Below are 16575 nucleotides of genomic sequence, written 5' to 3'. Positions count from 1 at the left end.
CCACGCTCCCCATGCAGGGGACCCGGGTTCGATCCCTGGTCAGGGAACTAGATCCCACATGCCGCAACTAAGACCCGGCACAGCCAAATTAAAAAAAAAAACAAAGACCCGGTTTAGGCATGACCTTCTCCAGATATGTCCTCCTCATCCCTCCAGGGTCCCTCCTTTCAACATCCACAGCACCTCCACCATCATACTTGCTACGCTGTGTTGGCATCATCTGTCTGTCCCGCTTTATCTCAGTGTCCCTGGCTCCTAGCACAGAGCCTGGCATGTAGCAAGGGCTTAGTAAATATTTATTGACTTGAACTTATGGATAGTGATCTTCCTGCCAAAGAGATCTTGGGAGGTCTGGGGAAGGAGCTGAGGGTCCACACAGACCTGGTGCCTGACTGACTGCCGAGGTGTTCAGCTCCACATTTCCCGTGCCTCTGGATCGTGGAACAGGCCTGTGGACCTGAACTTGAAGCAGGTGTGTTCAGCCTCCTGTTCACAGATGCCTCTGGCTGCTCAGCAAGTGTCCATCCTAGCAGTGATTGGTGCTCAGGGAAAGCTACACTTGCCCGTCCCCTAGCCTGGGTGCAGGGCTGCTGCGTACAGTTGCAAGAGCTGTGCACTGCTCAGTTCCAGGGAGCAGCCCCCCCAAAGGCTATGATGTGCAATGTGGTGGCCTGCCTAGGGTGGGGCTGAATGTCCCGAAAACAGAGGACAGTGTTGTCCTCCGGTTCCAGCCTGTGGCTGAAACACCCATTCCTAGTGAATCGGGGAAACAAAGTTCTGTGGTCCAGCAGCTGGCTTCTCTCTCAAGCCCGAGGAAGGACACTTGTGAACCCAGGCTGGATATCTCTCAGGGGTGTTTGTCGGGGAGGGTTTTTCTTCATCCTCTTCTTTTTCTTTCTGGATAGATGCTTTCCTGACCTAGAAAGCACCATTACCACCATCGTCAGCCATATTTATGGAATGCTCCCTTTGGGTGGTAGAACTCTAGGCCCTGGGGGATGGCCTCTGGCTTGGAGAGGCTTACTGTCTAGTTGAGGAATTAATAGGACGAGCAGCTAAGTAATAGATCTGATGGCGTTTCTACCTGAGGTACCTTGCGAGTTGTGTAAATATGGGCTTCTAAAGTGGATCCCTGGGGCCTCTAACAGTGGAAGCCTTCTTGGAGGCGTAGGAGTGGGCGAGGTGGCGCGCTGGGAGTTGACGGTAAGGTGGCCTGTCGTCACCTGGCTACAGCCCACCATCAGTTTGGCTGTTGCTGGTTGATCCTTTGCACCTTGCCCCCCTTCTCTTTGTGACCTGCCTGTCCTCAGTGTCCCCTGCAGACCCTCCTCTCCCGTCTCCAGTCCTCCAGCCCATGGTGGATGCGCCGTGGCAGTGATGGTCTGGGTTTCTCCCCAGATGCAGAGCTTCCCTGTTCACTTGCTGAAGTGGGCAGTGTCAGAGGGGGACCAGACGCCAGAGGGCTGTGTTGGGGGGCGCTGCGGAATACCTGGGTTAGACCCTGTGAGCTGTTCTTCTAGGCCCTGTTGCACAGGAGGGAGAGTGTTTGCGTAGTTGTGGTTCCCCCAGAGCAGTGCCCTGGTGGAAAGCTAAAGGGGAGTGTGACCTGGGAGCAAGGGACAGGAGGCTCCTTAGCAGTTTGCCGAGGCTGCAGCCTGACTACACAGGTGGCCGCCGTCCTCAGAGTGACTGTCTCGGAATCCGACCCCTCCTTCCCTGGCCTCACGGAGACTTCCTGCCCTTAACCTCTGGACTGCCTGGACCCCTCCTTTTCTGTTCCCATTCAGCTCAGGGTTTGGCGGTGTGTGTGTGTGTGTGTGTGTGTGTGTGTGTGTGTGTGTGTGTGTGTGTGTGTGTGTGTGCGCGCGCGCGCGCGCGCGCACCCACAGGGAGCTGTGCTGAAAAAGGGGGAGGGGAGAGGCCGGCTGGAACTCGGCTGAGGCTCTCTCTTCCCTTCCCTGCCGATGAGATGGTGTCGTCTAGGAAACAGGGCCCTGGAGAAATGGTCTCAGGCTCCAGGCCGTGCTCCGGTTATTGAACCTGTTAGGCCATTTCCTCTCCCTCGAGGTTTTCCAGCCCCATCCTCAGGGTGGCCTGGATGGAGCCAGAGAAGTTTCCTGCCCCAACATCACCCAGGGGGTCTGTTCTGACAGCTTCCTGTATGTCAAACCCGGGGTCGCAGAGTGATGCCCAGGCTCTGCTTGAAGCCCCGGGAGGAGATGGGAGCCCAGGTCACCAGCCTCCTCTTTCTTCCTGGGATGAGGCCCGGCGTCCGCAGGCAGTGTCCTGGTCCCAGCAGCACCTGGGCAGGTGTGTCTGGATGCGGCTGGGCGGTATCGGCTGGCTGAGCTCTGCACTCGCCTTGATTAGCGGCTCTTGGAGCCCCCCGCCACCTGGTGGGAAGATGTTGGGTCCTAGGTGTTGGAAGAGCCCTTCCTCTCAGCTGGCTCTTCCCTCTTGCACTGGCTTCCTCTGCTCGCTCACTTCCCAGCCCCCTGCTCTGCCCTCCGAGAAGTCACTGCTCCAGTTTTCTCAATTGCCGGTCCTTCCCCCTCCACGTAGGATGTGCTGCTATTAATAAGCCCCCCCCTCCTTCCCGCAGCTCTGACTGTGGGGAGAGCTGTTGTTGGCGTGGCTCTATGCTGGAGTCTCAGAGGGATCTGGGGGGCTCCCCCAAGTGGGGCTCCTCACCTTGCCCGGGAAGGGGAGTCCGGGGGGAGAAGACAGGTACTTCTCGATGCCCGCGGGTGCCCTCGGGGCTCCGGGCCGACAGCAGCCACTGCCTGCACAGCTCCTCCTCCGGTGGGGGTGGGCGGTGGGCGCATCCGAACCCCTGGGCGGCACGTCGCCCTCTGCTTACCCTCCGGTGCCTCCTCTGATGAATGGGCCCAGCCCTTGGACAGCTGGCAGGGCCCCTACCAACTTTCTCCTCTCAACCCCTTCCCTCCTCCCTCCCTCTCCGCAGCCTCTCCCTCCTTCAGTCCTTTCCTCCAGCACCGGCAGCCCGGTCTCCTCCTCCTCCCTCCCTAAATCTGCAGCGTGACTGGAAATAGTCTAAATTAATCAGCAGATTGAAGCTCCACTCTGCTGCCGCTGCCGCCCCGCTCCTCGCTCACACGCGCTCCAGCTCTCTTCTCTCTTCCCTGTCTTCACTCTTTCCCTCTCTGTCTTTCTCTGTCTCCTTCTCTCCCTCTCCGAGGGCAGTGTCAGCAGTTCTGTGGCTGACGCGCTGTGGCTCAGGCTCTACCCCATGCTCTTTAAACGGGCAGAGCTATGGATGGCCCATCAGGGCAAAGGCAGCAAAGTGAGTATGCCAGCTGGGCTTGACGCCCCCATTCCACACGCCTGCTTCCCCGCTTTGTGTCAGAGGTTTTGGGTTAACAGTTGAAGATGGAAGCTGGGCCGGAGGCAGCTTGGATTATGAGGTAGCGAGGACCGTGGAAGGAGGCTGGGGATGGGAGCCAGAAAGCCTGTGTGTGTAGCTGCCTGCCAGGCTCCTGAGTCACCCAGAGGAGGACCGGAGCCCAAGTTTCCCCGTGGGGCATCCTGTCAAGGTGTGCTGGGACCCGGGTCGCCAGGCACAAGGCTTGGATGCCAGCCCCTCCTCAGGGCCATTAAGGAGGCTTTTCTCGCCGGACCACATGGGTCACTGAGACAGGAGCCACCGGGGCTGGGGTGATTTCTTCCAGGTCTTGGCTGCAGGAGGTGAGAAAGAAGACAGGTGAAAGTGCCAGGGTCAGCATGAGCCGGGAAGAGTGAGGAAGAAGAGGAGGTGCCTCTGCTTGAGGCTTTGAGCTGCTTGTCTGTAGACAGAGTCGATTTGTGTCTGGCCAAACTTGGAAGAGATTTATGGTGACACCTATAATAGACCCTGGTGGATAGTGGCCGAATCTCTGCTTCAGTGGTTCAGACCTTGTGGAGTCCAGCTTTGGGTCCCTGCTCACCTGCACCGGCCAAGGAGGCTGTGACCGTGGGGACCTGGCGAAGGGGCCAGCTGGTTGTAATTAGTGGTTATCTGCTGTTGCCAAGGCCAAAGGCCAAGGCCAATTCACAGTCTGCCTACCTGAGCCTAGGGGACCTAGATTCCACTTTCTCCCGAAACCAGTAGAATAGGAAGGAAAACAGCTGCTGTGCTGAGGGAACCTTGGGGGAGTCGCGAAAGGACAGGGACTGGGGGCTGGGGGCTTCTGGTTCTGGGCCACCTGAGAAACCTGACCGAGGTAGCCCAGGACAGCCCAGGCGTGCTGGCTCTTAAAGCCTCATTAGACGGACCCAGATGCTTAGCTTTGGGCCCTGGGGAGCTGGTTCTGTTCGGTAGCAGATTCCTTGCAGTTCTGATTTAGCAGATAGAATTTTGTCACCACCTGCTGCTCCTCCAGCCCCCAGGCCCTGCCCGTGTCCCCCTTTGACGATGAAGCGGGGCGTGATGGGCACGTGCTGGCAGCCTCTCCTGAGCCTACACCTCCTATGGCCTCGAGTTCCTCTGTTGGGTTCAGTTGAGGCTGAGCACTTAAAACAGTGGGATGGGGTTGCTTCTACCCGAAAAGCTTCAGTGTCAGGGGAGAAGCAGGGCCACGCCTCCCCTCTGCTGTAGAGGTCTTGCTTAGCCATGGCTCCTTGGCCCCAGGAATTTCCTGGAGGTGCCTGGGGGTGGGGAGTGGGAGTTTCTGAGCATCTGGGAAGTAGGAAGAATTGCTTCCTGCCTTTGGGTACTTAAGTCCGGGGCAGATTTTCCTCACCCTTCTTGGCCCTGCTAGGCAAGAAGAGCAGACCTCAGATGGCACGTGTGTGACAGGCGTTCTTATTTCTCACACCATCCCCGTCCTTGCACAGACCTCCCCCCCCCCCGCCATGGGTGCCCGGGCACGCTGGGTGCCAACCTAACTCTGTGCTTTGAGAAAGGCCACCTAGCCAGCTCACGCATGAGCCCTTTCTGAATTTCCTTTGGAAAGCGTGAATGTCTTTCACCAATTTCCTCAGCTTCAGTTCTCATACTGCATGGGGGAAAAGCCATGGGGTAATGAGAGAAACAGTGATTTTACCCATACCCGGGACCCTGCTGCCGGAGACTGAGTGAAGAGTTGCCATCAGGCCTCAGTGGGCGGCCACGGCAGTTGGATAAGTGGGGTTGGGGCCGTGGAGGGTTGGCTGGCCTTGAGGGCTGTGTCCTGGCCCCGGGGCGCTGTGCTGGCAGGCACTTTCTTCAGGAGGCACATAATTACAGAATGGCTTATTTTTCCTCTGTTGTGCTGTCTTTAATCTCCAGTCTGGAGTTGGTGCTCCAAGCCAGACACAACATGCGGGGGCAGACGCACGCCCCCAGCTCCGCAGGCCCCCTCCCGCCTCTGCCGGCCCTGCCCCGGCAGCATCTGCCACCCTCTGGCCCCTCCTCCCACACCTGGAGAGGAGCACGGGACAGGTTCTCAGACCCTGGAGGAAGAGAAGGAGCGAAACAGTTGCTGGGTGGGGTTGCCCAGGGGGCTTGGCGGTGCCTGAAATGTGGCAGCAGATGCAGGGCAGCCACGGGGCAAGCAGAGGGCAGTTCCTGAGGGTCCTAGGTCTAAAGGCCTGGCTGGAGGAAGGCCGCCGCCCTGGCTCTCTGGCTTCTCCCCTTAGCCTTTGCCTGCCTTCCTGAGCCTGGCACTCATTCCAGACCGAGCAGCTTCCCGGGTGATTGTGCAGCCCCGTGGGATTTGTCAGCTCTTCCTTTCTCCCGCCCTTTGGCGTGCAGCCTTTCCACCTCTGCGGGCCAGCCCTTCCCTGCCCGCAGGAGGTTTGCTCACTTTATCATTTCTGGAGACCTGGCCTAGGCAAGTCCACCCTGGGAACCTGCACATCCCACGGCGGGGAGGGGGCTTGGCAGGTTGAGCCTGCGGGAGGAAGGGGAAAGGGGAGGGGAGGCTGGGCCTCCCGAACGCTCTTCTTCTTGGAACTTCTTGGGATGAGAGGGGCAGGCATCCTCCCTTGGACATGAGAAGGCCTGTGCTCCCCCTTTGCTTTTCTCTTTCTCCTTCCCGCCCCTGGAGGCTTTCTTCCCTCATGCCAGGAGCCAAGGAGGCAGAGGTGCAAGCCCTGCCTGACACTCCTTTGTCCTGGACCACGGCCTCTCAGGGAGGCCCCCGGATCCCTGCCGGAGGGAGGTGGGTGCTTTGGAGTGCAGTATTTACCCTTGCGGGGTGCCGGCTCCCTGCCCGGAGGGCCATTTCTTCCTGAGCTGAAATAACCAGTTATCCCCTCGGAGAAGCAGCAGCTCTCATCCTCGTAATCCCCCAAAGCCACCGTGGAGAGCAGGGATTAGGTGAGATTTAGGCAAGGGATCTGGGAGGTCTTTGGGCCGGGCCCACTCTGAAGCCCGTCCTCATCCCTCAGGCCGAGGGAGCTGGCGAGAGGCCAGCATGGGGGCTCCACTCAGGGGCCTCCCACCATTGCCAGGTCTGCAGCCAGGGGATATGGCCCCCAGTCCATCAACTCCTAGTCTGGCGAGGGTCAAGCCTGCCAAGGGGGCGGGTGGACATGGAGACCGGCAGGGAGGAGGAAATCCAGAACGTTGGTGGGCAAAGCCGGGGCAGAAGAGGGTAGGGCGTGAGCCCAGGCAGCCAGGGCATCGCTGGCTCAGTGACCCTTGGCCAGGACTCAGTAGATAAGCCCAGTCCCTTTCTTGGTGCCCCAGGTCCAGGGCTTTGTGCCTCTTGCTCAGGAGCTTTCCCTGGTGGAAGCCCACATTGGTGCTCTTCAGGTGGCCCCTGAGAAAGACACACTCCTCCCCCAGGCCCTGCCTTTCCTGGGGGCCTTCTTTTTTCAGGACCCCCAACTGGGGATCTGTGCATCAGATCCAACCTGGCCTGGGCCTCACCTCCAGGAGTTTTGATTCACTAGGTCTGGGTGGGGCCTGGACAGCCACGTTTGTAAAAGCTCCAGGTGTTTCTGCTACAGATCCTGGGTTGACAACCCTGACGAAGGTGTCATTGGGACCGGTGAAACTACATGGGCGTTCATTCATTCATTCAGTCAGTCAGCAAGTATTCACTGAGCTGCTGCCCTGTGATAGGCACTGTCTTAGTGGTTGGTGGAGGGGTGTGGAGATGGAAGAATTTAGTACCCTTTTCCAGGCATTGGCAGTCTGGTGGGAGAGCCAGACAGGCAAATCTATAATGACAGTCCTCTGTGATGCCGCCTGTGAGCGAGGTTGTCCAGGGTGCCTTTGGAATACAAACCTCCCCCTGTATGTGCAGCCCTGGGTTTTGGGAAGATTTCCCAGAGCGGGTGGTGTTTGAGCTGAGTCTCGAAGGAGAAGTAAGAGTTGTCTGGGGCAGGGATTGCGCTCTTAGCTAGGAAAATCCATAAAGGTGCTGACACATGAGCTGGGGCAGCGCGGCATGTGACAGGAATGGCAGGAAAGGAGGCTGGAGAAGCTGGCAGATCCCGGACCACGCTCAGGAGTCTGGGCTAGATTTTAAAGGTAAACAGGGTCAGTTCATCAGACGTGCGCTCACTGGCTGGGATGCAGCGGTTGGTTTGGAAAAGGTAGGGACTGGGAGGTGGGAGGGGGAGGCAGAGGTTGTGGGGAGGGGCTGGGGTGCCTGGGTGATGGTAACTGCAGGAGGGGTGCTGGCTCAGGCAGGGAGGGCCGGGTGGCAATTTCGGGGGTTTGGACGTATCAACTCATAGATACCTATGAAACAGCTGTGCGGCAGTTTAGGGAATGGGTCAGAATTTGGGGTAGCGGTCAGGCTAGAGGTGAAATTTAGGAGTTGTAAGTGTATTGGAGGCAGATGAATCCATGTGGCTGAGGTTGCCCTGGAAACGTACATAAAGTTGTGGAGAAGATGTCATAGGATGGACTGTGGGGTAGATGGACAGGACAAAACAGGAGAGAAGCCCAGGAACAAGGGGTCTCAATGGGAGAGGTCAGGCCATGGGGTCACATAGGACAATGTGCTGGGAACCACCCCTGTCCATGCCACGTTCCACCCACCCGTGGTGAGATGAGAGTGTGGTGCGGTCAGTGCAGGTCCTTTCCTGGGAGCAGCTGTCTTCTTTCTGAGATTGTGTCCTTCCCGATGTTGTAGGGTTACAATAGCCTCCCTTTTATGAAATGGTGGTAACAGAAGTTGGTGGGGTTTTTTCCTTAATGTTTTCTACTGGGAACAATGTAAAGCCAGAATCTCCAGGTTAGTTCTCTTCTCCCCACTTAAACAATACATATTTTCTCTAGTTGTGGCGAGCAGGGGCTACTCTTCATTGCGGTGCACGGGCTTCTCATTGGGTGGCTTCTCTTGTTGCAGAGCACGGGCTCTAGGTGTGCAGGCTTCAGTAGTTGTGGCACATGGGCTTCTGTAGTTGTGGCCCGTGGGCTCAGTAGTTGTGGCGCACAGGCTTAGTTGCTCTGCGGCATGTGGGATCTTCCCGGACCAGAGCTCAAACCCGTGTCCCCTGCATTGGCAGGTGGATTCTTTTTTTTTTTTTTTTTTTTTAATAAATTTATTTTATTTATTTTTTGGCTGTGTTGGGTCTTCGTTTCTGTGCGAGGGCTTTCTCCAGTTGCGGCAAGCGGGGGCCACTCTTCATCGCGGTGCGCGGGCCTCTCACTATCGCGGCCTCTCTTGTTGCGGAGCACAGGCTCCAGACGCGCAGGCTCAGTAGCTGTGGCTCACGGGCCCAATTGCTCCGCGGCATGTGGGATCTTCCCGGACCAGAGCTCGAACCCGTGTCCCCTGCATTGGCAGGCGGATTCTTAACCACTGCGCCACCAGGGAAGCCCTCTGGTTTTGTTTTAAACTTGGCTTTGAGGAGCAGGGCACTGTGTACTTGAACGTCTTTTAATTTGGTGGAGATCTGAACATGCTCACGCCCTGAGGGGTCGGGGCTAGTGGAGGGAGGGAGGGTGAGGATTTGGGAGAAGGGAGGAAGGTTCTGGGGAGGTGGGAGGGGAGGGCCTCCCGAGAGATGCTGAGTGCCTCCTGCTTCCCTCCAGGGCGAGGCTCCCTTGGCCCTGGGCCTGTCCACCCGGAAGGCCCTCAGCATCCTGAAGGAGCAGCTGGAGGCGGTGCTGGACGGACACCTAAAAGAACGGAAGAAATGTCTCACATGGAAGGTGACATGTCCTCATGGGGAGCCCAGAGCCTAGTTGGGGCGGTGGAAAAGCTTGGGAAGCCCATTCTCGGGGCCACGACTCTCCCTGTCACCCTGGACGGTGTGACCCGACTGAGGCATCACTAAAAATCAGAAAGAGACCAGGGTTCCTTTCAGAGTGATGTCCTGACCCCAGACGAGACCAAAGCGAGAAGACAGAGGTGGCCGCTCGGGCTCTCCATCGGGTGGGCAGGGGAGGAAGGCGGCCAGATCCTAGCGGGACAGAGAATCTTGGCTCCTTCCTCCTCCCTTGGCCCCCGGGCCTCTCACTCCCTGGCCTGCTGCCCCTCCGTCCTCAGGAGATGTGCAGAAGCAGCTTCCTGCACCACAGTAACCGCTGCTCCTGTTTCCACTGGCCCGGCGCCTCGCTCATGCTCCTGGCCGTGCTGCTGCTGCTGGGCTGCTATGGGGGCCAGCCGGCTGGCAGGTACGCGGCCCGAGGCCCTGGGAGGGGCTCCTTCCCACCTCTCGCAGCGCAGGGTCTGGGCTTGTCCCCCTCCTGCCTCCACACCCGCCTGGGACATCCCCGGGAGAGGGGAGCTGCCCCCAGAGTCAGCGCCTGGGTCATGTAGGAATCCACAGTCCCTTGGCTGGCTGATGTCAGAACCAGAAGGAGACACTCTTTTCAGAAGGGACTGGGGAGGGGAGTGAGGGGCCCTGGGTTGGCTGGGCTGGAGACCCCCCTCCCCGCCCCCCGCCGCCAGTGCCCCCTCTTCTCTCCCTGCCAGCCACGGGGTGGAGCTGGTGAACGCCGCTGCGCTCTTCCTCTTGCTGCTCCTCAACCTCGTCCTCATTGGGCGGCAAGATCGGCTGAAGCGTCGGGAGGTAGAACGGAGACTCCGAGGGATCATTGACCAAATCCAAGGTGAGGCCAAGGGGCAGGCGAGTCAGGTGGGAAAAGATGCCCTGGGATATGTCAGAGCCCTGGAGCTCCCATCCCGAGCCCCAGCCAGGAGCTCCAGCACGTTGGCGTTGCCTGTGGTCAACATTCAGGGGATAAGGATGCCCTGCTTTCTTCTCAGTGGTGCAGTGAGAGCCGTGGGACGGCTATGGGTACCCAGGCAGTGGCCTGGGGCGGGCAGGAAGGCTAATGGCTCCTCAAAGCCAGGGACCAAATCGGCTTAATCTTTGACGTTTGTACCCCTCACGAAGCTCAGCACACCCCTCAAAGCCCTTAGCAAAGTTAGCAAAATGTATTTGAATGGAAGGGGGGTACAAAGAATAGGAGCTTCAGGTGTTCAGAGGAGGTGCAAGTGCCTGGGCTGGGGTGGTTGGGAGGTGACCTTGTAGAGGGGAAGTGTTGGAATGAGCAGCGTGGGTTGATGCAGGCCTTCTGGGGAAGGGAGAAGAGCAGACACACAAGCTTCATAGCTGTGTGCTGGATCTGGCTGGTGTGTGGATCCATGGGTGAGGCTGTTTCCCTCTTTCCATTCTCATCAGATGCCCTCAGGGATGGCAAGGAGATCAAGTGGCTAGATGCCATGTACCCAGACCTCCACATGCCCTTTGCACCATCCTGGTCCCTACACTGGGCCTACAGAGATGGACATCTGGTCAACCTGCCAGTTAGCCTGTTGGTAGAAGGAGACATCATAGCTCTGAGGCCTGGCCAAGAATCGTTTGCTTCTCTGAGGGGGATCAAGGTAGCTGGAGGCTTTTCTCCTTCCCTGGAAATGCTGTGGGAGTGTCCACCGGCAATGGTGGGAGGGTCCCTGGGCTTAATCCTGATGCTTCCTGCCCAGATCATGGGTTTCTTGGCAGGGGCTCCAGGAGAACGGAGAAAAGCTGGAACATCTTTCTCCTTGTCCTGTTCTTTCTTCTGTCTGATCCTCAAGCTGCTCAGAATGCAGTCCCCCAGGCCCCACCCTAACTGACTCCTTGCTAACTGATGGTCCCCTAACCCAATGAGGTGTCTCCACTTAGCTAGAACGGCCAAGGACGAGTGGCTTCCATGGAACCCATTAATTACCCTCGACCTCCTCCCCTTCGTCGCTGGCAGGATGATGAGCACATCGTCTTGGAGCCAGGAGACCTGTTTCCACCTTTCTCTCCGCCCCCCTCCCCCCGGGGAGAAGTGAAGAAAGGGCCGCAGAACCCCCAGCAGCACCGGCTCTTCCGCGTCCTTGAGACCCCTGTGATTGACAACATCAGGTGAGGGCGCTGCCCTGCCTTCCTCCCGTCCCCTGACTTCTCCGCCCCAGTGCCTCCTGTGAGCAGGGGGCGTGGTGGGGCCAGTGACAGGAAGGCGCCTTGTCCTTACTGAGGTCCCTTAGCGCAGGCATCTCCGGGGGGTCTTCTCTTTAGTGTCCTGTGAGAATTCTTCGACTGGGTGATTGACCCCCTCTCAGTCTGAACTCCGAGGGGGCAGCTTCAGAGGCTGCCACGAGCCACTGGCCACAGTGACCAGGAAGCCACTCAGCCGGGGCCAAGGCACAGGAGGGAACTGCAGGACCCAGTGATGCTCGGTGAAGGGGTGGGCTTCAGGCCTCTCCCCTGAGCAGGGCTCGCCCGAGTATAGTATCACCTCTTTCTGCAGGTGGTGCCTGGACATGGCCCTGTCCCGCCCCGTCACTGCTCTGGACAACGAGAGGTTCACGGTGCAGTCAGTGATGCTGCACTACGCGGTGCCCGTGGTCCTGGTGCGTGAGGCGGGGCCGCACAGGGCAGGGGGAGGGCCAGGAAATGGGGGAGCCTGGGGGCCAGACTCGGACGAGCGCGTGAGTGAAGACTAGAGGGTCCCAGCGTGAGCTGGCGGCCAGTGCCGGGGGCGGGGCTGTGAGTGGGCAGAAGACAGGGAGCCTTAGAGCCTGGGTCCCTCTCTGGGGGGGATAAGGCAGCGTCTCTCCTGTTCCCGACAGGCTGGCTTCCTCATCACCAACGCCCTGCGCTTCATGCTGAATGCCCCTGGTGTCACGACCTGGCAGTACACCCTCCTCCAGCTGCAGGTAACAACCGCCCTCTCCTCTCTGTGGCGCTTTTCCCTTTCCCCTGAGACTGCGTCCCCTCATGGTGCCCTGACTGCCCTTCCGTCTCTGCAGCCCAGGGGTCTCTTAGGCTTAGCTTCGGAGCGCCTGCTTCCCTTCCTCCCTTCCTGCCCCTAGCTGTCCTTCTTACTCAGGGGAGGGCCCCAGGGCCGGTGAAGCCCTCCCCTCCCTCCCTCCCTCCGCCAGCAAATCTCAGGGAGCCTCAGTGTGGCTCGCTCTTTCCCAGGTGAATGGCGTCCTGCCCATCCTCCCCTTGCTCTTCCCCGTCCTCTGGGTCCTGGCAACTGCCTGTGGAGAAGCCCGTGTCCTGGCCCAGATGAGCAAGGCTTCCCCCAGCTCCCTGGTAGGTTGTTCGGAGGCATCGGGGCAGGTGGGGGTCGGGGGACAGTGCAAAAAGAACCAAAGACAGGAATGAAAAGAGTCGGCTGTGCCCCAGCAAACAGGGCAGAAGTCCAGCCCCACCCCTACCCCGTGGCCCAGCGACAGGCAGGGCCTGGGCAGCTCTCCGAGGGCTTTGTCCTCTCCAGCCAGAAGGGTCTCCAGAGCAGGCCCCAGGGGGGGCTGAGTGTCCACCCGGGCTGTCAGCACACGGGGGATTCAAGGGCTGCCCGGGAGTCCTTCACCAAAGGCGTTGGGAGCCTTGCTGGCACGAGGCCCCACCCGCCAGCTCGGAGGCCTGTGAGAGGCTGGCAGTTTCCTCCCCGAGGCTCACACCCTCTTCTCCGCACAGCTGGCCAAGTTCTCGGAGGATACTCTGAGCAGCTATACCGAAGCCGTGTCCTCTCAGGTACCCTCACCCAGGATGGATTCTGCTCCAGGCCCCGTACCCCCAGCCCGCGCTCCCTTGGGCCCCTTCTGGAACCCTGGGACTCCCCTACTTTACGGCCTTTGAGCCTCCCACGGGCTCTTGGAGCCCCTCAGTCCACCCGTCCCACGTGGGTAATGTGTCACCGCCGTGCTGGACACGGGCTTTTCCACCCAACTTCCTGGTGCTCCCCGGAACGTTTCCTCTGTCGGCCCCAGAGGCCATCTCCAGGGAAATGCGGCCAAGCCCCAGCTGGCCTCACGGGCTTTGTCTCTGCCCTCAGGAAATGCTGCGCTGCATTTGGGGCCACTTCCTGCGGGTGATCCAGGGGGCGTCTCCTACGCTGAGCCACAGCTCCAGCCTGCTGCACAGCCTGGGCTCCGTCACGGTGAGGGAGGCCCCATGGGAGGCCCTGGCCTCGACAGGCTGCTCTCTGGCCATGTCTGGTCACTCAAGCGGCCCCTGGCGGCTTGGGGACCTCCAAGGCCCCTTCCCGGTCCCCGTCTCTCTCTGCAGGTCCTGTGCTGTGTGGACAAACAGGGGGTCCTGTCCTGGCCCAACCCCAGCCCGGAGACGGTGCTCTTCTTCAGCGGAAAGGTGGAGCCCCCGCACAGCAGCCATGAGGACCTAACGGATGATCTGTCCACCCGCTCCTTCTGCCATCCCGAGGTCGAGGAGGAGGTACGTCCTGGGCCCGGCTGCTAGCCTCAGGGAGGGCGAGGCGAGGAGCGGGGAGGAGGGCTCAGGCCTCGGGATCTGCTTCGGAGATGACGCACTGAGGGCACGAAACAGCCCTGCCTCACTGGCCCGTGGCAGCCGTCGGGACGCCGGTCCGAGGCCTGTGCCTCTTGCTCTCCTCAGCCCCGTGAACGAGACGCCCTCCTGGCCGGCTCCCTGAACCCTACCCTGCACCTTTCCAACGAGCAGGAGCGCGGCAACTGGCCAGGCGACGGCCCCAAGGCCCCCGAGCCCTCCTCTCACCACAGAGCACACGGCCGCAGCAAACACCTGTCGGGCTCCAGCGTGAGCTTCAGCAGGGACACAGAGGGCGGTGAAGAAGAGCCCGGCAAGGTGAGTGGAGAGGGCGGGGAGCAGCCCGCGTGTCAGCCGCAGGGCGTCCTGGCCTCCCCCGCCGAAGGGGCCACAGGGGTGCAGCCCAGCCTGGACGGATGGAGCCCGAAGCACAGGCGTCTTGGCCTCTGTTCTCGGGCCTCCTGAGGCCTCGCCCACGGCTTTTCCGTGAAGTAGGCCCTTCCCCATTTTCCGGGTTTCTCTGATGGTGGTAATTGGTTGGGGCAAGACCCTTCCTCCTAATCACAACCTTCGAGAGACAGAAAGCCGGGACTTCCCTGGTGGTCCAGTGGTTCCAGCCCTTCCACTGCAGGAGTCGTGGGTTCCATCGAACTAAGATCCTACATGCCACTCGGCCAAAAACAAAAAAAAAAGTACAAAAGACAGAAAGCCAGTGGCTCCTTCTAAAAATGTTTCCCCTGGCTGAGAAAGGTGCTTCGTTGTTTCTTGCTTGGTCTGGACAACCTCTTCTGAGCTGGTGACAGTGTTGTTGGGCACAGATCCTAGAAGCAGCCAGGAGCCGGGAAGGACAGGGAAGGGGTTTCGAGAGGGATGGGAGAGCGTGGGCACGAGCACGCCCTGCTGGGAGGCGGTGCCTTCTCTCGGGGGCACCCGCCGCATCCCTCCCAGTCTGAGGCCCCTCTTCCCCTCCACGTTTCCTCCGGACCCAGCACGGGCTGGAGGGCGAGCCCTATGAAGCCGAGGACTTCGTGTGCGACTACCACCTGGAGATGCTGAGCCTGTCCCAGGACCAGCAGAATCCCTCCTGCATCCAGTTCGACGACTCCAACTGGCAGCTCCACCTCACCTCCCTCAAGCCCCTGGGCCTCAACGTGCTGCTGAACCTGTGCAACGCCAGCGTCACCGAGCGGCTGTGCCGGTTCTCAGACCACCTGTGCAACATCGCCCTGCAGGAGAGCCACGGCACTGTGCTGCCCGTGCACGTGCCCTGGGGCCTCTGCGAGCTCGCCCGCCTCATTGGTACGCGGCCACCGCGGGGGTAGCGGCTGGGCTGGCTGCCGGCCTCTTCCAAGAGGCCGGGCCCCCGGCTCCAAACATGCCAGGCCCGGGTGTGGCCTTGGTCAAGAGCACCAGCAACCCTTTGGGCTTCTGATCGACCCCCCTTTTTTTTTGGGGCCGTGCCACGAGGCTTGTGGGATTTTAGTTCCCCGACCAGGGATTGAACCCGGGCCCTCAGCCGTGAGAACGCAGAGTCCTAGCCACTGGACCGCCAGGGAATTCCCTGATCATCCCCTTTAACCAGGCACTGCCGCTTGACGGCGCTTCCTCATCCGGGAAGACAACTCCCTGCGGGATGGACGCGTGGAGGGAAGCCGCCCAGCCTGACCGGGGTTCCGTCCCCGCCAGGGAGGGTGGTGTGTGGGGGTGGGCTTCCTCCCAGAGGCCCCGTGCCGTCCCTCCTCCTGCAGGCTTCACTCCCGGGGCCAAGGAGCTCTTCAAGCAGGGGAACCACCTTGCGCTCTACCGCCTCCCCAGCGCCGAGACCATGAAGGAGACCTCGCTGGGGAGGCTCTCCTGTGTCACCAAGCGGCGCCCCCCGCTCAGCCACATGATCAGCCTCTTCATCAAGGACACCACCACCAGTGAGCCTCCCCGGCTCCGCCCGCATCAGGCCAAACCTCCCAGGAGCTGGGCGGGGCGGGGCTCTTTTTAGGGTGTCTTTTTTTAGGGAGCGCTGGGCCGACGAGCATTAGATTCTTCCCGAGATCTCAAACGTGGCAGAGATTGGCTTCGGGGACGGGGGCTGGGATGGTGGTGGCCACAGATGATGGGACTGTCTGGAGGACCGGCAGCTTAGAGCCTGCGTTATGCACCCAGTGGCCTTGCCTACAGGTTTGCTGCCATGAGGCCTGGGGAGTTCCCATCCCCCAGGGGCTCCTTTAGTGCCCTTCTCAAGGGTGGCAGTATGACCCTGGAGGTGAGGTGGCTTGGGCACTCATGGCTTGGCCTTCCTCTCCCCACCACTGCCCTCAGGCACAGAACAGATGCTGTCCCACGGCACGGCCGACGTGGTCTTGGAGGCCTGCACAGACTTCTGGGATGGAGCCGACATCTACCCTCTTTCGGGTTCCGACAGGTAGGTAAGGAAGCAGATGCCGGGGGCGAGAGCAGTCAGCTCTGGGGGGGTCTGCCTGCCCGGCTCCCAGGGCTGGGGCATCCCAGGACCACTCACCTCACTTCCACCCCGGTTCCCTGGCAGAAAGAAAGTGCTGGATTTCTACCAGCGAGCCTGCCTGTCTGGTTACTGCTCTGCCTTCGCCTACAAGCCCATGAGCTGCGCCCTGTCGTCCCAGCTCAACGGCAAGTGCATCGAGCTGGTGCAGGCGCCCGGCCAGAGCAGCATCTTCACCACGTGTGAGCTGCCCAGCACCATTCCCATCAAGCTGAGTGCCCGCCGCGGCAGCTGGAGCTCAGACGGTACTGTGGGCCCTGTCCCCGGGGGCCGGGGGCCGGGGGGGCTTCCAGGGGCCTGGACCAGATCGTAGCAGAGGGGACAGCAGGCAGCACTGGACCTGGAACACCGCGGTGGCTCTCACTGTCTGGTGACATGGGCGAGTCCCT

At 60.3% G+C, this 16575-nt stretch overlaps 1 protein-coding gene across 4 annotated transcripts in view; it reads left to right on the top strand.

Moving 5' to 3' along the window:
• Positions 1-16575, top strand: part of TMEM94 (transmembrane protein 94) — a 35149-nt gene that overhangs the window by 12625 nt on the left and 5949 nt on the right. For all 4 annotated transcript variants that reach the window (XM_057535857.1, XM_057535856.1, XM_057535858.1 and 1 more), the window contains exons 4-19: positions 8975-9094; positions 9432-9559; positions 9861-9997; positions 10573-10775; positions 11132-11283; positions 11669-11771; positions 11991-12077; positions 12343-12459; positions 12847-12903; positions 13205-13309; positions 13438-13602; positions 13783-13992; positions 14664-14973; positions 15423-15596; positions 15988-16090; positions 16214-16431. In XM_057535857.1, the coding sequence (XP_057391840.1) occupies positions 8975-9094; positions 9432-9559; positions 9861-9997; positions 10573-10775; positions 11132-11283; positions 11669-11771; positions 11991-12077; positions 12343-12459; positions 12847-12903; positions 13205-13309; positions 13438-13602; positions 13783-13992; positions 14664-14973; positions 15423-15596; positions 15988-16090; positions 16214-16431 (2389 nt within the window). The remainder of the gene's footprint in view (positions 1-8974; positions 9095-9431; positions 9560-9860; positions 9998-10572; positions 10776-11131; positions 11284-11668; positions 11772-11990; positions 12078-12342; positions 12460-12846; positions 12904-13204; positions 13310-13437; positions 13603-13782; positions 13993-14663; positions 14974-15422; positions 15597-15987; positions 16091-16213; positions 16432-16575) is intronic.

Source organism: Balaenoptera acutorostrata, chromosome 20, assembly GCF_949987535.1.
Source record: "Balaenoptera acutorostrata chromosome 20, mBalAcu1.1, whole genome shotgun sequence".
Taxonomy (NCBI): Eukaryota; Metazoa; Chordata; class Mammalia; order Artiodactyla; family Balaenopteridae; genus Balaenoptera; species Balaenoptera acutorostrata.
This window is presented reverse-complemented; position numbering and strand designations above follow the sequence as displayed.